The sequence below is a fragment of the Mustela erminea genome, chromosome 11 (assembly GCF_009829155.1).
Source record: "Mustela erminea isolate mMusErm1 chromosome 11, mMusErm1.Pri, whole genome shotgun sequence".
Lineage (NCBI taxonomy): Eukaryota > Metazoa > Chordata > Mammalia > Carnivora > Mustelidae > Mustela > Mustela erminea.
In genome coordinates, this window is record NC_045624.1 from 37,915,511 (window position 1) to 37,937,443 (window position 21,933).

Sequence of the window (21,933 nt, forward strand, 5' to 3'; positions counted from 1 at the left end):
CATTAAGTTAGTAAATGTGACTGGCTATTTTGGATTTCTGTTATAAACATTGTACTTTAATAGCACTTATCCTTTTAGGGTTGTATAGTTTTCACTTTTTTTCAGTGACAAGTACTTTCTGCCTGTAAATATCAAATAAACTATAGATTTTGTTGACTTAGTGGGAAACTGCGTTCATCAGTTTGACTTTGATATTCTAACTCACTTGAGGGGGGAAAAAACCCTTTTAAGAGCCTTAGTGTTTCATGATATTAATTTTTTTATTTCATTGCTGACAACTAAGTTTATATTCCAGAAATATTAAAGCATACACACACTTCTAAAAGTAGTTTTATATTTGAGTAACATATTTTATTTATACTGTCAAAGTAATATCATCAACTTTGACTATATTAATCACAGAGATTGATGGGGGAAATCTACATGTCTTTGTACTTGATGTGTGATGCCAACTAACTATTCTTTTGTTTTTAATTTTAAGATTCACTAGTCATTTCAAACTGGTTGTTAAATTTCACAGCAATAATCCGGATGTGTTAAAATATAGATTCTTGAGCCCTAGATCCCTGAAAAAGGGACAAAGCATTGGTTCTCTGATCTTACTTCTGTCAACACACCTCTTTCTTTGATCCTTTTTTTTTTTTTCTTTTTTCTGCCTTCCTCTTCCTCTTTTAATGACCCTACTGATTACACTGGGCCCATGGGAATAATCCAGAATGGTCTATTTTAAAATAGGGACCTTGGGGTCAGCTGACGTGCAGCCTTAATGTCCTTCTGCCTTATAAACGAATGTATTCTCGGGTCCTGGGGATTTGGAGGTGGGCATCCTGGAGGGCCTTCTTCTGCCTACCACACTGGCTTTAAATAAAAATTTGAAATGCAAGATCAGCCCTGAAGATACTATTAATTTTTGTTTCTTAGGCATTTTTACTGCACTGAGTTTAAGCCCCTAATTGTCAGGTAATAACTGAGGAAAATAGTAATGGTGTCCTGGGATCAAGTCCCGCATTGGGCTCTTTGCTCAGCGGGGAGCCTGCTTCCCCCTCTCTCTCTGCCTGCCTCTCTGTCTACTTGTGATCTGTCTGTCAAATAAATAAATAAAAACTTAAAAAAGAATACTTTTAATAAAATAGCTGAGCATAAACCTTGCCTATTAAATACCACTAAAAGATGATTTAATGAAACATGAACATTTAAGTAAAATTATTACTCATCTTTTCAAGTTTAGTCACTATTACAACTGCTTTTAACAGGGCGTAAGTGATTATCTTCATTCTTATGCAATCTAAATCATTAACTCCCCTGGGGTATATTGTCAATTCTAGTGTTTTAAGATTGAATCTAAAACACTGTATTTAAAAATACGTGCTTATTTAGTTTGATAATCCCAAGTTTTCTTGAATTTGATTTAAAGACTGATAGGAGTTCGCTTTTACTGATGCTCCTTCTTAAAGATCAGGCTTTGGTGTGTGTGGTACGATGAAACACTAAACCTCTAAACTAGCATAAGCAAAAAGTGGATATTTCAAATGAATCTGAGGTCTGAAATACCCATTTCCCTATTTGCTAGGTTTCGTTGTGTCAGAGAGTACGCTACCGTACATGACTACCTCACAGAGCTACACTTACCCTCCGTCTGTGAAAGTCTCTTTTCTTTTCTTTTCTCTTCTTTTCTTGTGTTATGTTAGTCACCATATAGTAGTACATCATTAGTTTTTGATGTAGTGTTCCATGACTCATTGTTTGCGTATGACACCCAGTGCTCCATGCATCTGTGCCCTCCTTAATGTCCATCACCAGGGCTCACCCATCCCCCACCACCTCCCCTCTAAACACCTCAGTTTGTTTCTCGGAGTCCATCCTCTCTCATGGTTCATCTCCCCCTCCGATTTCCGCCCCCTTCATTTTCCCCTTATTTGGCTAATGTCCTCCTTGCTATTCCTTACGTTCCACAAGTAAGTGAAACCGTCTTAAGACATTGAGTCATGGGACGGCTGGGTGGCTCAGTCAGTTAAGTGTCTGCCTTCAGCTCAGGTCATGATCTCAGGGTGCTGGGACTGAGCCCCATGTAGGGCTCTCTGCTCAGTGGGGAGCCTGCTTCTGCCTTGCCCCTCCCTCTGGTCAGCTCTCGTATCTGAATTCCAGTGGAAGAGATTTTGCTTATTCTAGTTTGTGGCAGGTTTTTGTTCTTTACTAAGTCCTGAGTGACCGGCAGGGATAAGATTACAGAGCTTTAGTAAATGTGGCATCTGGAGGCCATGCATGTTTTATTGTTGGGAAGTGGATAAGTGATCATGAACTGGGGAGATGAAAGCATAAAGAGATTTTTTTTTTTTTATTGTTTGTCTATTTATTTATTTTTTAAGATTTTGTTTATTTGACAGAGAGAGAGATCACAAGCAGGCAAAGGCAGGCAGAGGGAAGGGAGGAAGCAGGCTCCTTGCTGAGCAGAGAGCCCGACGTGACGCGGGGCTCCATCCCAGGACCCTGGGATCATGACCTGAGCTGAAAGCACAGGCTCAACCCACTGAGTTGCCCTAAGTTTATTTATTTTTAAGTAATTGCTACACCCAGCATGGGGCTGGAACTCATGGCCCCAAGATGGAGAGTTGTATGCTCTTCCAACTGAGTCAATAGGGTACCCCAACATACAGAGTTTAAATACTAAAATATTAGTAACTAAATAAACAATAAGGGAGGATTACCTCTCTTCCCCATTTCTTCCCTCGATGCTGCCTGAATGTGCGTGGACATAAGGTACTTCAAAGTGCTGGTGTTCAGCCAGTATGCACTGGTATACTTAGGTGGTCATTTACAGCCTACCTTTCTTGTAATTGGTCTCTGCTTTATCATGACATTTCATAAGTAGTTTGAATTTCATCTCTAGTACTTGGTACAGCTTCAGCAAAACAGGTAGAGTCCAGTATTTAAGTCGCATACAGGAACTAAGAGAGATTGTACGATAGCACCTATTTAAAGCATTTCTTACCTGACTCTTGTTGATCGCGTTCCTTGATTCTGGTAATTAAATTTCTAAATGATGGTGGGGAGGGAAGCAATATATAGAAGCAGTGATTTCTGAAATGAACGTTGAGAAGATCCTGTTTTTTAAAAGTTATTGTAAAGAAACAATGTGTACTGTCAATCTGCCAAATTAATAGCATGAAAACTATATTGACTATTTTTTAAAAGGAGGGCATATTATTTGTTATAATCATGTATATGCTATATGTGAACAATCAGGCTATTAGGCTTCCGTGAAGTCTGGTTAATAATGTGCTTAGTCTCCTTTCTCTTGATACTTAGTTTTTTGTTTCATGTAGAATAATGCCAGTAACTTCTGCAGAACTGGCCAATTTATCTGTATTTCTTTGTAAAAATGACTTGCGTGGAATTCATCAGATGTTTTCATTTCAAGGAGAATTTGTTGGTTGACAGTTACATGAGTATAAATAGAATAAAAATTATGTATGGGTAATGTTTAATGACGATAAGCATTATTTTAAGGATGAGTTCCTAAATCAAGGTGGAGGAGAGTGTTAAGAGGTTATAGTTAATGATCTTTAACCTATGGCTTTCGGTTTGGGGGAAGTAAGATATCATAGCTAATGCTTCTATCAAAGGACTTTTAAAATTAGGTGAGAAAAATTGCGTGACTTTAGAAAACTGACAAATTACCATTTCCACAAGAGACTTGAATTGCAAAAAGCCTATCTAAAAAAATACCTTTAGTTACTTGATGCAGTTGAAACTGGATTGTTTAATTTATGATAATTAAGAAAACCTTAACTTGTAAGAAAAAATAAATGTAGTTGGTATATACTGTTCATGTTTTTTCTAAATACATATTAGTTCTTACAAAGCATGCTTGTGCAGTCACAGTGAGTCTTTTTAGGTAGTTCATGGACTCTGTTGTGTTAGCTCCTTCATGATGCCCACCAATTTGGTTCATTTTTGACCTAGTAGGACCACCTCCAGGGATCAGAGAGTTGCTGGGTCTTCATGTCTATTCAGCCCCAGGATTCTCTACTGAGACTGCCAACAGAGGTGCAAATTTTGATGTTCTATGTATCTTTTCCCTCCTAATATGAGCACTTATGCAGTAAGAACTCAACTAAAACTACTTGACTTTGAGTCGTTACTCAAACGAGTGATCTAGCCAGGGTCAAAGTGTTGCCCTAAATGGGAGTTCCAAATCAATGGCTTCTTCATGGAGGCGTGTCCCTGGATATATGACCCGATTCAGTTTTATGCCTTTGCCTCAATGACGCAGCAGGGTCTAGCTTTTGGAGGATGGTGGCTGAACTGTATCTGTATTATTTTTGAAAACATGAGAGAGTTACACAGGACAAATCGTTATGTTGTCTTAGGTTTTCTCATTGAACCTAAAATTAGATGCAGATATTAATGAATTTGCAGTGAATACATGACCAGCCCTCACATTTAACATTTAAAAAGCCTTTGAAAAAGACCTTGCAATGTATGTTTCACCCTAGATGTCCTACTATTAGTTTTGTAATTATCCCCTCTATATTTAGCCTCCCATTCCTTTTTCCACAAAATGAGAGAACAAAGGTTAAGAGAAGGTACTTATTATTCCAGACATTGAATGTTGTTGTTTCAACTCTCCTAACTGAGAAAGTGGCAGGTGTTGCTTTTGTGTAGGGCTTGTCTCCATGGAGCAAAAATAAGGAAGGCGGCAGAAATGAAGAAGACCAGATGCAGGCAAAGAAAAGGGAGTTAGGAGTTAGTAAGACAACCCTCACATTTATTTTAAGGATTTTTCCATGCCCTAGGAGCAGAGTTATAATTGTTTATTTTGTCAGTCCCAATCTTAATTGTAAGCAGAGCAAAGTTTTCCTAAATGCTGTAGGAAGCATGAACAATTGATCTGAATTGCCAAATGCAGACCTAACTAACTGTAGGCAAGAACCATTAATCCCCCACATAATTTTAACAGTGTGACTGCTGCCAAACCCAGTAAGTCAATTACCTCAAAACCCTAATTTGGGTGAGTATCTCATCGAACATCAGTATTGATGGAATGAATCAGATAATCACAAATCTTTCACTTTTAATTTGTCTTAGTCCTATCTGAAACTTCTCATTCTGTTGGAAGCTAAGAAGTAGAAGAACTTGGCATAAAAAACTGGTAAATTTTGAAAAAAGCAGATTGCAAAACATCATATACAATTTCCTTTTTAAAATGTTAAGTATGTAGGGTAGTTGTATGGACAGATGGTAGCCACATGCGAACATAGCATAACCCTATAGACTTGTTGAGTCGCTATGTTGTCCACCTGAAACTAATGGAACATTGTATGTCAACTATACTTCAATAAAAATAAACAAAAACCTTTCTCAGGGAAAAAAATATCGAGAGAGAGTCAGGAAAGAAATGAGAAATGGTGAATACCAAAATGTTGCTAGCAGTTATTCCTGGATGATGGGAACAAGTGCGATTTTCCAGAAAAATCAGAAATTAGTGAAACCAAAAGTACTGGGAAAGTTGGAGCGATTTGTAGTGATAGCTAGACAATACGGTACATTCTGCTCCAGAGAAAATTAGCTTAATATACATCAGTTTATGTGAATATTCATGTTGTACATATATTCTTGGGAAGTTGTATATAAATCATATGAAGCTCATGAAGAATACCTTATTGGACCAACAGTTGGTCCGACTTGTGATCCTCTCTAGGTGTAATATCAAGTGTTGACCTTAAATTGTTAATACCACCAACCCTTCTTAATTTCCTCTATAGATCTTTTCATTAATTAATTTAAATTTCTAATAAGAATTAGTTTAAATTTATGTATTTCTACTTTTTGAACTTTCACACAAATTTTAAAATAAGATGCGTCGGATTTAGCAAAATTATAGATTTTTCCTCTTTAAAAACAGAGCTTTGTGGTTTTGAAGTACACCTTAGAAACCGAGTTATCAATGGATTTTAGAGATCAAGGAGTCAGAAAATTAACTCGAGGGCTCTACAGGGTTTTTGTAGCAACCATTAATCTACTCAAACTGAGATTAAGTAATTAATTTTTCTTTCTCACACGAAAATATAGAATATTTAGTGTAGATGATAATCTTATTTTAAATAGGATTTGTCACTTTTAACAATGAGTGGTTTGGTACATTTATCTCATATCATTTATTGTGGATATAAACTTTTTAGAAGAATGAAAATAATTTTGGGCTGCCACCACTGATTTCTCTATGTTGGTGTTACACGTTTCTTTATATTGATTCTTGTTGTTATCATCACTGAAAACTCATTGGAAATAATAATGACCACCATGTGAAATTATAATATAGTGTTCCAAGTAATAGATGGTGAGTCTCATACCCATCTTCTTGGTTTTAATTCTAATCTGATTTGTGTGTTTTAGAAAATGCTAATTGGTCTATGGTGTACCTTTCTTGTTGTAAAATATAGATGTCCATTATTTCACTCTTTTAAAATATTACCATAATTGGCTCTACAACTGAGGACGCTCGCTGCTCTCGGCGCCGGGCCCAGCTTCCTTCAAAATGTCTACTGTTCACGAAATTCTCTGCAAGCTCAGCTTGGAGGGTGATCACTCCACGCCCCCAAGTGCATATGGGTCGGTCAAAGCATACACCAATTTTGATGCTGAGCGTGATGCTCTGAACATTGAAACGGCCATCAAGACCAAAGGTGTGGATGAGGTCACCATTGTCAACATTTTGACCAACCGCAGCAATGAACAGAGACAGGATATTGCCTTCGCCTACCAGAGAAGGATCAAGAAGGAACTTGCATCAGCGCTGAAATCAGCCTTGTCCGGCCACCTGGAGACAGTGATTTTGGGCCTATTAAAAACACCTGCTCAGTATGACGCTTCTGAGCTGAAAGCCTCCATGAAGGGACTGGGGACTGATGAGGACTCCCTCATTGAGATCATCTGCTCAAGGACCAAACAAGAGCTTCAGGAAATTAACAGAGTCTACAAGGAAATGTACAAGACTGATCTGGAGAAGGACATCGTTTCTGACACATCTGGTGACTTCCGCAAGCTGATGGTTGCCCTTGCAAAGGGTAGAAGAGCAGAGGATGGCTCTGTCATTGATTATGAACTGATTGACCAAGATGCCCGGGATCTCTACGATGCCGGAGTGAAGAGGAAAGGAACTGATGTACCCAAGTGGATCAGCATCATGACTGAGCGGAGTGTGTGTCATCTCCAGAAAGTATTTGATAGGTACAAGAGCTACAGCCCTTATGACATGTTGGAGAGCATCAAGAAGGAGGTCAAAGGAGACCTGGAAAATGCTTTCCTAAACCTGGTCCAGTGCATTCAGAATAAGCTCCTGTATTTTGCTGACCGGCTGTACGACTCCATGAAGGGCAAGGGGACTCGTGATAAAGTTCTGATAAGAATCATGGTCTCTCGCAGTGAAGTGGACATGTTGAAAATTAGGTCTGAATTCAAGAGAAAGTATGGCAAGTCCCTGTATTACTACATCCAGCAAGACACGAAGGGCGACTACCAGAAAGCGCTGCTGTACCTGTGTGGTGGGGATGACTGAGGCCCACGACGGTTAAGCATCCAGGAGTGTTGCTCCTTTGTTTCCAGCTAACAATTCTAGAAAGTAGCTTATGACTAATAGTCCCCTTGCGCCCGTCCCTGCAGGGATGGCGTTAGTATCACCCGCTCCCCATCCTTATTGCAGTTGCCTAAGTATTGCCTGCCTCTCATGTCTAGTCTCTCCTTTTAGCCAAAGAAATGAACATTCCAAGGAGTTGGAAGTGAAATCTATGATGTGAAACACTTTGCCTCTTGTGTACTGTGTCATAAACAGATGAATAAACTGAATTTTTACTTTATTAAAAAAAATATTACCATAATTAAGTCAGAACATTTTGAAATACTCAGAATAAAAGCCTAAAAAACATTTTAAAAAGTAGCATAGTCCATTATCCTAGAAATGCTGAAACAATGAATATGGGACTGAAAAGTGGACAAATGTCTGTCATTTGTCAAATTTCTAGTGGCTTATGCTAAATATCTCTTAGGCCTTGGATTTCTCCATATGTGCTTGTTTTCAAGGATGTTCTGTGAACTCTGCTGTATTTCCTGAGCATTTTAAATACAATATCATTGTCTTCATTCTGTTACTTCATTTTTGAGTGAGGAACAATTAATTAAAATACAGAACAGATAGAATAATTAGATTCCCTTCACTTTCCACACAAAATTGGTTGATTGAACTTTTGCATTTCACTGGAACAATTAAATTGCCCACTAAAAATACATTTAGCTACAAATTTAACAGCTCACAAACTAATGAAAAGAAATCAACAGATTACTGGGCCTAAGAATGGCTTCATCTGTGTATACCATCTTTAGTTTATTAACAAGATACTATGAAGAAGGTTCTGAGGAAGGAAGGAAGGTGGAGAGAAAAAAGGTAAAAGGGAGGAGGAAGAGTAGAAAAAAGGGAAAAAAAGAGAGAAAAAATTAAACAACTACCGACATTTATTTAGAAGTATTTGGAAGTAGAATCAAGCTTTCCATTTGGTGGGACAGTTGTTGTTTGGGTGTAACAGACCACAACGCACACTTCACAGAAAGTTACCTGGTGATCTCTGTAGTGAGAAGTTCATTTTGTGGTCTTAGTTTCAAAGAATATAACTTCTCTCCTACTTAAAGTAGGAACCGGACGACTCTAGTATAATTTATTATCACATTCTGAGACTCCTTCTATAAAAATCAGATGCTTAGAAGTATATGTTTAATAGCTCATTTGATACCTACAGCAGAGTCGAGGGTAGGGGGTGATCAGCAGTACCGGTTGTCATCACTTCTTTTTACTCATGAAAAACTAGATGCTAAGAGAGGTACATGACTTGCTCATGATAATACAGCTAAATACTTTAGGGCCTGAATCCTAAAAATACCATGAGTGCCGTAAGTTGTAATAAGGGCTGTTGAGTAATCTAGTACCTTAGACAGAGTGCTTGGGACCTGATTGTCTTTTGCAAATATTTGCTGAATGGACTAATGACCCTAAGAAATAAAATCTTCTGTATGTAGTACCACAACCTTTCTGTTACATTATAGTTTCTGGTCATTGTTTTTGTTCTGAGTGCAGTTTTTATATTCTAAGAAGCACTGGAAATGGAATGTCTTGCTCTTTCTTACTTGAGTTACGCTGTTTAATAGAAGTCATAGATCCAGTTTGAGGTTGAAGCTAAATATAGAATTATTAGAATTTTTTTTCTAGTAAGAAACATTTGCCTTCCCACTGATTTAGAATTGTGTATATATTTAATATTTGTATTGTTATGTTTATTTTGAAAATATTTCACTATGGCCTATATCTTTATTGGTGTGGGGGTGAGGGGAGGCTATGCTGAATTGCATAGGATTTTCATTTGAGGGTTCCCAGCTATGTTTATAAAAGGGGGACTAGGACCACCTTCATCACAGTCACTTAAGTGCTTTTCATTTATTTATTTTTATTTGTGTGGAATTACTTATTTTTTACCTCGGTGCTTTTTAAAATGTGGATTCTAAATTTCCAGGGCTCAACCCTAGATTTTATTTTATTTTATTTATTTTTTAAAAGATTTTATTTATTTATCTGACAGACAGAGATCACATGTAGGCAGAGAGGCAGGCAGAGAGAGAGGAGGAAGCAGGCTCCCCGCTGAGCAGAGAGCCCCGATGTGGGGCTCGATCCCAGGACCCCAAGGACCATAACCTGAGTCAAAGGCAGAAGCTTAACCTACTGAACCACCCAGGTGCCCCTCAATCCTAGATTTTAAAGTTTCAGAACCACTTATCTACCACCAAGATTGGCAGATGATAGAATCATTTATTTTCATGTCAGTATAAATTCCTTAGGAAGGAATTGAGTAGTTATGAGGTTTTTGTTTTTTTCAAAACTTAAGTTTCCATTTAAGAAATTAGATAATAAGAAATATGCCAAGATACTATTACTGGGTTGGTAAATCATTTTGGATATTCATGAAATAACTAGTATCAGTCATAAAAATGACAAAGAATGACATTCAGATATATGCAACACCATGGCTAAACCTTATGCTAGGTGAAATAAGCTAGGCACAAAAGGGCAATTATTGTATGGTACCACTTACACAACATGCCTGGTAGCAATATCTTGGTAGATTTGTTATGACCTAATCATCATCAAATAATGATAATATGATTATTATAATTATATAAAATATTACTATTATTGCTATTGTTTTTTGAATGCCATTAACTGACTTAGGACTGGATACAATGAGAAGGTTCAAACAATCACTGTTTTCACATCTTATGATATACTTGTGGAGATAGGAATAATTTCTAAATAAACAAATATTTAGCAAATGGGTACTTCTAAAATGTTACATGGTAGTATAAAAGGAATTGAAAGGAAGTAGGAAGATTCTTTGCTATCTTTTGGCTTTGTGGCTAGTTTTTCACATTTAGACCTTTACTGGTATCAGTAAGACTTTGCATATACATTGCAGAAACCTTTTTTCATATTTACTTTGAAGCTATTTTGTTGTTCTGGTTTGGGGTTTCAGGATTTCAATATGAGATTATACTACTGAGTTCAATTTAACTAGAAGTACGCAGGGAAAGTTAAAAGTACACTGGAAAAACCAAAATACTATTGGGGTGCCTGGGCGACTCAGTTGGTTAAGTGTTTGCCTTAGGATCAGGTCATAATCCCTTGGTCCTAGGATCAAGCCCCACATGGGGGTCGGGGGTGGCCCTTCCTGCTCAGCAGGAAGCCTGCTTCTCCCACTCCTTCTGCTGTTCTCCTGCTTGTGCTCTTGGCTCTCAGCTCTCTCTTCTCTCTGTCAAATAGGTAAATAAAATCTTTATAAAATACACTATTAATTTACATGCCTTCAGTGTATAGTGAAAGCCTTTCATTTTTGTTTGGTAAGATTCCAAATGAAACCAGTGTTTCGCCATGACCGGGACACCACAGCCCCTGGTGCGTCTCTTTACCTATAAACCAAGGGAAGAGTTTAGAACCCAGCTTGCTGTTCAGAATGAAAAGGCTCTCTTGGAAGCTGATGTGCTACCAGGTCAATATGTTACTTTAGCTGACTCTAGCATAAGACACGTAGGAGCTATGGGCCTGAAAATTAGCTTTCTGGATCAAGATGGTTTATTAGGTGGCAGTTAAGAAATTCCGTGTGCATTCTCCAAAGCTAAGGTTAAGGTGATAAAGCAATTGAGCCTTTTAACACTTAAAGAAAGGTGGAGGTGAAATGAAATAGCCATTCAAAACAGCAAATAATTAATTGAGTCTCTTTGTTAACAGGCAGGAGGTCAAGTACACATAACCACAGCAGCCATCCAGTCTGCATTCTAAACAGCTGAGTCTTTGACTTGAAAGTGATTAGATTGGATTGTTGGGAACTAATTAAAATGAGATTTTAATTTAGAAGAGTAGTGATATAGTTTGAAAGATACTATAAGGAAAAAAAAAGAAAGATACTATAAGGGATTGAAATATGGCCATTTACCTTATTTATTGTCTTCTCTCACAATGTGGGATTGTCTTCTCTCACAACCTTTGAGTTCCATTTCCTTGCCTTTTCTTTTATTCAATCACGTTACCTATTTGTTTTAAATCCGTAATAATTCTGCAGTTGCATATTGATTAAGTGATTAGGTCAGTGTGCCTAGGAGCAGACAGAATTTAAGTATTAAAAGTTAATGAAATGGAAGCTTGGCTTTTCCAGAAGCATTTGAACTAGCTACTTTTCCACCATAGGACTCCTCTGAATATAGTGTTCAAGTCCTTAAAGCTCGGCATTATGAGGATTTTGTTGAATTGTAATTGTAAAAGATGAGGTAGCCAGAAAGTTTTCGTCCTATGTGTAACACAAAGCAATATAACAGAAAATCATTGTGTGTGTTTTTTTTTTTTTTAAGATTTTATTTATTTATTTGAGAGAGAGACAGTGAGAGAGAGCATGAGCAAGGAGAAGGTCAGAGAGCGAAGCAGACTCCCCATGGAGCTGGGAGCCCGATGTGGGACTCGATCCCGGGACTCCGGGACCATGACCTGAGCCGAAGGCAGTCGTCCAACCAACTGAGCCACCCAGGCGTCCCATCATTGTGTTTTTAACAAAGACCAAAAGCAAACTTGCACGTTACCGAAGGCAGTCGTCCAACCAACTGAGCCACCCAGGCGTCCCATCATTGTGTTTTTAACAAAGACCAAAAGCAAACTTGCACGTTACTCCGGGACCATGACCTGAGCCGAAGGCAGTCGTCCAACCAACTGAGCCACCCAGGCGTCCCATCATTGTGTTTTTAACAAAGACCAAAAGCAAACTTGCACGTTACCCAAAAACGGTATCTGAGAAGGATAAGTATCCAAAATATACGGGGCGGGGTGGGGGGGCGGTAGTGTTGAGAAAAAATCTTTGCAAAGAATTGGAAAAGATGCGGGACATTGCTTGGATTGTGCTGTAAAGAGTTAGAGGGAGGCATCCAGGTGCCAGTGAACAGCCTGGAGGGGTGGGCAACGTGCTGGAAAAAGCCAGGCAAACAGATGGCAGTGGAAAGAAAGAACTGATAAAAGGTGGGAGAGAGAGGGTATATACATCAGCGAGGATTTGGGGCTATACATTTTTAAATGAAGCTGAATCAGAAGATTTTGAGAGAAGTATTTTTATGAATCTGTTCTATCCTTTCAAGGAAGAGATTTTATCTTAAAGAGTAGGTTTAGGTTATTTAAAAGTCCAAAATAGAGTTTAATAATGTTATATAAATGAGAACATCGCTCTGTGTGGACAGTCCGAAACATGATGCCATTGCCCATAAACCTATCCTAAAATAGATTAGACCCCTGAAAACATATTTTATACTGGAGATCTTTCTTAATCTCTGATGTTTGTGCTCCTGCCTCTTGGCAAAGCTCCAATGCCACAGTGAAATGAAACTCCTTAGTTTCTACCATTTGGATGAGGAATGGTGGGTGGTGAGCATATGTTTCTGAGAATCTGCTTTTATTTAAATCAAAGCCTTCTTTATACGTTTAACCCACAGGCATGTAAGACCAGTTGGAAATTATTTCCCTTAATTCTATTCGGACTTGTTTTACTCGATTGTCGAGGTATTTGAGGATTATGAATGGTTGTACCTGTATCTGGAAGATACTCATTAAGCTTCAGCTGTGGGAACCATATGGAAATCAGGCCCCCTCTGAATTTCCTGCACACGTGAAGATGAGGGTTCGCTCCCGTTTTGATTTAATAATCTCGCGCTGCTGTTCTGGTTTGAGGAGAGCTGTTGATCATGTTTGAGCTGCAGAGTGGTTTCAGAGCCTGTGAAATGTACAGCTCTTAAAGAGCATCAACATGACAGCTGGAGAGATTAGAGTCCATTTTGTGTGTGTACAGAATTAGGCGACTGATACTCAGAAAAGCAGGCGAGCCTTCTCACATTAATCACTGTCTTTCATTCCAGAATCAGAGTGACTTCCTGTAAGGAACAACACATGTGGGTAGTCATCATATGTTCCATTTTAAGTGGGTGCCCATTATTTGAAATAAAATTTTATGGACTAAAAAAAAAAAAAAAAAAAAGTGACAACAATGTGCTGCGTATACTAAAGAATGGTAGGAAGGCGTTAACTAACCTGGCAAATTGTCGCCTCAGCATAACTCTGGTTTTACCCAAGAAGGAGTATCCTTGAGCACAGTTGGTAGTTCTTGTTCATGGCCTACAGTCAACTAAAAACAGCAGGACAGTCCTTAGCCTCGGGAAAGGATGCATTACAGGTGGAGATATGGTTGTCGTTTTTGGAAAGGGATTCCCTTGACGCTCTAGATGGAGAACACTTGCAACTGGCAGTATTTTGATCTCTGAGTTTTCTTACAAAAAATAAAACTTTTCCAGGATAACCTAAGAAGGGAAAGGACAATCATGGGATTGTAATAACAATGCAAAAAACAGTCTCTGATTCCGAGGCTCTGTTAAATTGCTAGAAGGCAAATTTAGTAACTCAAAGGGGCTTTGGTCTCCAAGTGGAGCTGGCAGTGCTTCTGTGCTCCCTTTGGTGAATCCATTGGCACGCCACTCTCCTTCCCCTGGCTGTGTTTCTCTAGTCACGGCTCTGTTCCTCTGTGGTTGGTTTACCCTAATCAGGTAACTTCTGTTAGTCCTTGGAAATATTCTCTCCATCTTCCTTTCATTGTCCCCACAGTTCCTCTACAAACGCTCACAATTCTTTTAACTCCTCCTCAAAGTTTTTGCCCTTCTCAACTTTCCTCTTCTCACCGAAAGACGTTTATTCCCAGCCACTCAAAACTCTTTCTAAATTGAAGCCCTTCTAGCTTCTCAGACATTACATTCTTCCCATCCTCCATAGCTCTGTGGACTCCGCCCAGCTGAGGGGAAGAAGAGCAGACATGCTAGGAGAGCTGGAAACAAATGCATACACCATTGAGCAAAGGAGTTAGACGTTAAATTTCACATTCGTATTTTTTTTAGTTTAAAGCATTGATAAACTATCATAGGAACAGGTTATCACAGTATAAATAGCAGAAAAAAATTACAGAGATAAAGTTTATGATAGCTTAGTCACTGGAGCTATGTAAGTAGCTATTGAGCTGAGCGAGTAAATGATGTTGCTGTTTTCAGAGGTGACCAGTTGCTGTTGATTTTGTAAAACCCCAGACCTCGTGGATTTTCTTTTTTCTTTCTTTCTTTTTTTTTTTTTTTTCCTGGAGACAATTTGTTAATGCTATTCAGTTTCCTATTGGGGGCATAAAGTTGACATTTTCAAGGGAGCAAATTGCATGTAGTTATTGGAGCCTAACTGCAAACTCTTCCACCAAGCAATAGTACTATGCAGCATTTTAAAAATTAATAAGTTCGACAGGGCTGGAACAGAAACAAGCCAGGATGCTTCATATTCTACTCATCCTTCTGACCTCCACACTGTCAACATTCTCCAGGAGACTGAGCATTTTGGAGGAGTTATGAGACTTTCAGTGATCACGTGACACTTCACTTCTCCCCGCACACATACTCAACTCAGTTTTACTAGAAAAATTTGAATCCAGCAGTCACTTGAAACATTAATAGTGCTTGTCACCACAGTCGCTAGAGAGTGTATTAGTGCACTGATATGTGCTGGAATAAAGAAAATGGAATAGGTGCACATTCTTATGTCCTAACAATAAGGTACGTAAAACTATATAACTTTATTTTGCCATTACTGGAATTTAGCTTTCTTCTGGCAAGCAAAACTGTATTCCTTTTAACTCAGGGTGGGGAGCTCAAGAGCTTTCGAAAGTAATTAAAATCAAATTAAGTCTGTTTATGGTTCTTCATCTTGTCAGAATAGAGTCTTACCTCTGGGGAGTCCCTAATGTGATAGTAGCAGGGGAGGGACACCTGAACCTCAAGCGGACATCTTACCCATTGAATGGTAAATTGGCCAGTCTGGTTGTAAAGATCTTCCCACCCCGACACCCGTGCTGGCAGCCACTAAAATGCCCCCATCCCCATCTGACTCTCCATTGTCTATTGCCTGACTTTGGACAATGTCATATGGTAACCATCATCATGAGACAACAAGGTGGCAGGTGGGCATGTCGGTGTATACCTCACATCTTTGTATAAATCCAAAAGGTTATACTGAAGATGCTCTAGCCATGTTGCTTGGGGTGCATAGCTGTAATGTACTTATGTGAATTCCACAGATTCTGTCCATCACAAACAGCTTTGAAAACAAGTAGATTTCAGAAGCTGACTTCATCAAAGATAAAACATTCATTTTATATTTGTAAGGAAAATAACCCTGTTTTCTTTTTGTGGGTATCTGTCCAGTGAGACGTTAGTTATGGGTACAAGTTAAATGGTGGCTCCATGTAAATGGTCAAGACTGCCTTCATCCTACCTCTCCTCACTTTTACCAAAACACTTCCTGCCTGAAGCTTGTTCTCTCACACCCCAGCGAGAGCCACATAGAGGCCTATAGCAAGTAGGATGTTAGACACAGGCTGGTCCCTGAGCCGTTCTTGCAATAGCATTCTCTGGGTGACTGCACATGCTACGGACATCTTGCATCAATGTTAAGTATTCTCACTTCCGCTCTTGTGTACTAGTATTTGTTTTATATCTCAGTTGGTCTGCCATTTCCATGATTCATTGATGGATACAGATATGGCTTGATGTAGAAAATGTCAGTTCCTTGTACTTTCAGGATTTTTCATGGTTTCCATATCCTTCAAGACTACCAAAAGAATGAAGCACTATTTGCTAATGTGGTGGAAGCTGTAAGTAGAAAGCCAATGAACTTCATTGCAGTATTAGGGTTATGAGGCTTATTTGATGATTTGATTCCTTTGAAGACCAGTTAATTTTTATTCTGTGGCCTTAACTGGTGCTCTGTTACAAAGACATATTCATTGAGATAGTGTGGATAGAGGGGCAAAACCTGTCTTGACTGCAGTGGAAGCAACTCAGACACTCCCAAGTGCATGTTGTACTTTGGGAATAGAGAAGTGGTACTTCTATGCAAAGGTCAGCACTTCAGGAGTCTGATTAAAAGTGTAGTCAGTATTCATATTTATGTTACGTATTCATCTCCTCCACAATTCCTCTACAAACGCTCACAATTCTTTTAACTCCTCCTCAAAGTTTTTGGCCTTCTCAACTTTCCTCTTCTCACCGAAAGACATTTATTCCCAGCCACTCAAAACTCTTTCTAAATTGAAGCCCTTCAATGTGCCAACTCTAAGCATATTCAATGTTCAAAAACCCAGGTTTATAAAATAAGATCAGTGATTGTATTCTTCAGTCCAGGAGTTTCATTATAGATCAGAGGAGTTTCTTTAAATAGCAAGATTCCATATTGTATGGTAGAATACACACACATACACATACATATATATGTATTACATACATGCTGTATATTTTATATATGTGCTATATAAATATATTCATTTACATACAACCACCCTAGACCATGAGGTGTAGTTGTCATTATGTTCAGTACCTGAAAATTGCAATGTTCTATTTTGACATACTTCAGTTAATAAACTGGTGGAAATTAATTCATGGCTATGACTATACTAAATGCCTGAAAAATGTTTACAGTTAACTGAGAACATTTATTTCAGAATCAAAATACAAAATTACAAAACGATTTCAGCTCTTTTCAAGTACAGAAGTCAAAAGTCATACTACACATTTGACAGAGTTCACATAATCAAGGCAGAATTACTAAGAAGGCCAGTTGTCACCATTTGCTTATTAAATTTCTTAGACTCCTAGTTAGTGACAGCGAAATAACTCTTCAGTTTAACCAAGAAAAGTTTGTTTCAGAAAAAAAAATCTCAGTTCTCTGAAGTCGATGCTCTTGTCGTTATCAGTACTGCTAAAATGCCTTTGCGTAAGGAATTATAGAAGATAAATCTGAAACAGCTTGTTGCTCCTACTGCCATATTCTTAGATCACTTCGAACCCCAACTGGAGTCTCTCAGGTTCTCTGAGAGACTCTCTTGCTACTGCTCAGTGGCCTGATTCAGGGAGCAGGTGCTGTGAGAAAATAGCCAAAGTATGTAAACTATCCCTTTCGTATCCTGTCCCTACCCTACATAGGAGCCTGCTAAAGAGTACTGACCCCAGTGCTCAGAAACTCATTTTACTGCTCAGAGTTTTCTATGCACATAACCACCCGGTGCCTCTGACTGATGGCACCTTTCCCATGATCTCCCGTCCCTCCAAGACCCGGTCCCTATCTAAGAAATGAAGGTGTTACAGAAAACACATTTGTAACATTAACCTGGTTTTTCCAACCTCATCTGTAATTCACCTTAATAATAACGAGGATGTTTGGATTGGGGCACTTTCTGAGGTAGCAGGGCAGAAAGGACTGTTTGGGATGGGAATGCAAAATAATACATAAAAGCATTGAACATTATATTGAATATTGAGTATATAAATATTACACTAAAATACAGAATAATGAAATTCTGAAAGTATATCTGAAGTTATAAGCTCCACATTTGTGACTGTATATCAAGAATGAACCCAAAGAGCAACACAAGTCTACGTAGTTTCTTTTGTTTAAATTTAGAAGATTCACACGATACAAAGCAAAATCTGCCAGGGACAACAAGAATGCAACTGAAATAATGACCTAAGTAAAAGGTTTGGAGAGTACTAATTAATAAAACTGCCCTGAATTTAAAAAAAAATGAATCATTGCAAATGCAGCTGTATGTACAAAATTCCCATTATTGATAATGAAGCAAGTATACAGAATCCAACATTGAAAATTACTCATTTTTATCTTGATTTTACAGATAATATCCATTTAAGACTAATCTCTGCTTTACAGCATGAGTAGTATTATATTTAGCTTTAATGTTCCTTTAGTTAATTGTATAATAAAACTTAACCAAACCTTTCAGATGCCTTTCTTGCCTTCTAATGCAATAGACTGTGAAAATCCCTTTATTAGAGGGTTTTTGAAATAAATATTCTCTGAGTCTGAAAGAAGGATTGTAACTGTTTGCTAGGGCCCAGTTAATTGATCTCCTTTATGAATTTATTTTAGGAAAAGATAGCTCTAGAATTTACTCACTTACTGTGAGCTAGACTTCCCCTGGAGATTTCAAACCTGTTGACTCAGTAGTTATTACGATAATAGAGGTGAAAGAAATTGTCAAGATTTCTACAGATTCCTAACCTCACAGGCCCTCAGGCACTAGAGATTTGTTAAACAAGCTGTTGGTACTCTAGCACATCCTCCATATCTGCTTCTCAGCTCCAGTGGACTTTCTTTCATGCAAGAATGTGTGCCTAAGATTGCCAGATCTTTTTTTCAAGAGGAACAAGATATAGGAATTTTTATGTCAAGTCTCCTGCTTGTTTGGCTAGTTCAAGATTAAAAAAAAAAAAAAAAATGCATGAACCAAACAAAACATTTCTACAAGCTAGCCTTGATTTTCTGACTTTTTCTGACTTCTGGTTTGGGCCTCTGCTCTAGTCTTTTCTCCCTGAAAATGAGAGACCCAGATTGGTTAAGTAGGGTGCCTACACTCAGTGGCTCACTTGTAGCAGGATAACCCTTAGTAATGAGGTTGTACTCCATGGAAATTGTACCCCACTTCATGCCTTTGCAAGGAACAAGGTGACCCAGTAGAAGCACCTAGGCCAAGGAGAATGGGTGAAATCACAAGCACTCATGGGCCTTTCTAGCTCTAACCGTGTATAAAAATGATGCCAAACCCAGGCAATATTTTCCAAAATCTAAAAAAAAAAAAAAAATTATAGCTATGTGTGGTGATGAATGTTAACGAAACTTCATGTGGTGATTATTTTGTAATACATACAAATACCAAATCATTATGTCATATCCTCAAAACTAGTAAAATGTTGTATGTTAATTATATCTCAAAATAAAAGGAGGAGGGAAGTTCTAATTTGATATGACTTTCTTTTTATATGAGTTTTTATAGCTGTTGAATGGACTTTTTATTCTCCATCTTCTTTTGATGATTCAAACAGCAATGTTTATTTTTTACTGTGATGATGTCTTGTGTTTTGATACATGACCATTCTTTAGAACAACAAAAGATGACCTAATACAAGACATTCCCAGATATGAGTTCTCTTATTAATGAGTTAAAATTTAGACTGCACAGTGATATATGTAATTAGTGGCCAATACACTGTGGTATTTTTGACGGATTAATCCTTACATTAGATTCTAGCTAAAATGACTTCTAGTAATGATGTTAATTCTGTTACAATCTGGGCCAATCCTGAGCCGTGCAAACATAAAATTCTATACAGTCCAGAAGGAGGTTTTAGGATTTTACTACAAATAGGGGAAGCATGAAAGCCTAGAAACAGGGTTAAGATATACATTCGACGTCAGGAGGAGCATGGAGGCAGGAATCGAGAGCGTGGCATAGTTGCTAGTCTTTCCATTCCCATGAAACACAAGAAGGTCTCTCCTGGGTATTCTAAAGTACCTTCCTCCTGCTCCAGTACCTTCCTACTGCAATTTACAAGGTACAGCAAGAACATGCAAGAACATGAAATCATTACAGAGGTGATGAGACCAAAGACATGGCTCTGTTTGCCCTGTAACAGGGTGAAAGCTGCATTTTTATCAAGATACGAAATGAAATTCAAGAAGAACATTAAATATTATAGATGTCTTTGGACTCTGGTAGACCTTATTCCCCTTTGTACAGCCATTCCAATTAGACACATTCTGCCACACCAAACTGATGGGAGACCTATGCAGACAATTCTAGGCATCCTGTCCAAGCCTCTGGAGAAATCTTGCCTAATTAAACCAGTGGCATAAAACAGAATGCTTAACAGGCTCCAGAAACAAATATTGTTAAAACAATGCTTATTATGAAAACACTGAGATTACAAATTTAAATACAAATTTTAGTATTTATTGGACAGCATATATTGTATCCCTAAAGGAAGGCATATAATCCTTCACTTGTTATTTCTGACACTTCCCAGGAGATAGGCAAATGGCCAAGAAAATTTAGACAAAGGGAAGTTCAATGACTTTCACAGTGTAAATCTATAATAACTTTCATACCACTTCTACTTACATTCAACAGCCTAATGATTAAAATATAGAAATAGATTTTGAGCAGTAATGGGATTAATGTTAGTAATAGCTTTTTTTTAACCATTTTGAATCATTTGATTAGATTCATGAGTTTAATATTACATTAAAATTTATAGATATATTTCAAGTGGTAATTCATAAGACTTTAATTATATAGATAGCTCACTTTGCATATTCTGTTTTGCCTCATGATCTTAAAATATACATTATTTAAAAATATAAAGTACTTTTCAAGTCCTCTAAAGCTTACAAGTTGTTGGCATTAAATATTGTTTTATGGTGATAAGAATTGCTTTTCATATTATTTCATTAATGTTAGTACTGTGTCCGTATTAGGTGGGGGAACTTTCCTTTGTTGGAGCACTTCTTCTCATGTAATGACCCAAACAGTTGTCATCTGTTCATATACTTCCCACAAATCTGAACCAAAAAATCTAGGCATTTTTTAAAAAACCATATACAGAACTTCATACCCCTCAGCTTTGGTTTTATGCCCTTCCTGATTTTTTGCTAGTACAATCACATGTGCATTTTCTTTCTCCCAATTATAGATATAAGGTCACAGTACACATAATATTCTCTATTTCCATTTTTTAAATCTTTTAAAAAAATATTTTATTTATTTATTTGACAGGCAGAGATCACAAGTAGGCAGAGAGGCAGGCGGGAGGGTGGGGGTGGCAGGGAGAAGCAGGCTCCCCGCTGAGCAGAGAGACTGACTCGGGGCTCCATCACAGGACCCTGAGATCATGACCTGAGCCGAACGCAGAGGCTTTAACCCACTGAGCCACCCAGACACCCCTTCTATTTCCATTTTAATCTATAAATTATGTTGATAATTTCACAATATTAAAAATCCTTTTATAACTTTTAAAGACTGGAAAATATTTTACTATGTGGATAGACTTTTTAACAAATCTACTCTTACTGATTTTTTAAAATAGGTAATATCCATATAACTAAAATTTTGTATATACACATAATCATTCCATTAGGACAAATTCCTAAAAATATAATTGTCACATTAAAGAATATAAAATCTTGGGTGCCTAGGTGGCTCAGTGGGTTAAGCCTCTGCCTTCGGCTCAGATAATGGTCTCAGGGTCCTGGAATCGAGTCCCGCATTGGGCGCTCTGCTCAGCAGGGAGCCTGTTTCTCCCTCTCCCTCCGCCTGCCTCTCTTCCTACTTGTGATCTCTCTCTCTCTGTCAAATAAATAAGTAAAAAATCTTAAAAAAAAAAAGAATATAAAATCTTGACACTGTTTTACAGAAAAGCCTGTTAATGACCATTTGC

At 37.9% G+C, this 21,933-nt stretch overlaps 2 protein-coding genes across 5 annotated transcripts in view; both read left to right on the forward strand.

The window, feature by feature from the left end:
- The window catches only part of IMMP2L (inner mitochondrial membrane peptidase subunit 2), an 866,166-nt gene that overhangs the window by 562,569 nt on the left and 281,664 nt on the right, over window positions 1-21,933 (forward strand). The window lies entirely within an intron of this gene.
- Window positions 6,489-7,857, forward strand: LOC116568920 (annexin A2-like). The gene has a single exon (XM_032304752.1). The coding sequence runs from the start codon at window positions 6,539-6,541 to the stop codon at window positions 7,556-7,558; it is 1,020 nt and encodes a 339-aa protein (XP_032160643.1). The 5' UTR covers window positions 6,489-6,538; the 3' UTR covers window positions 7,559-7,857.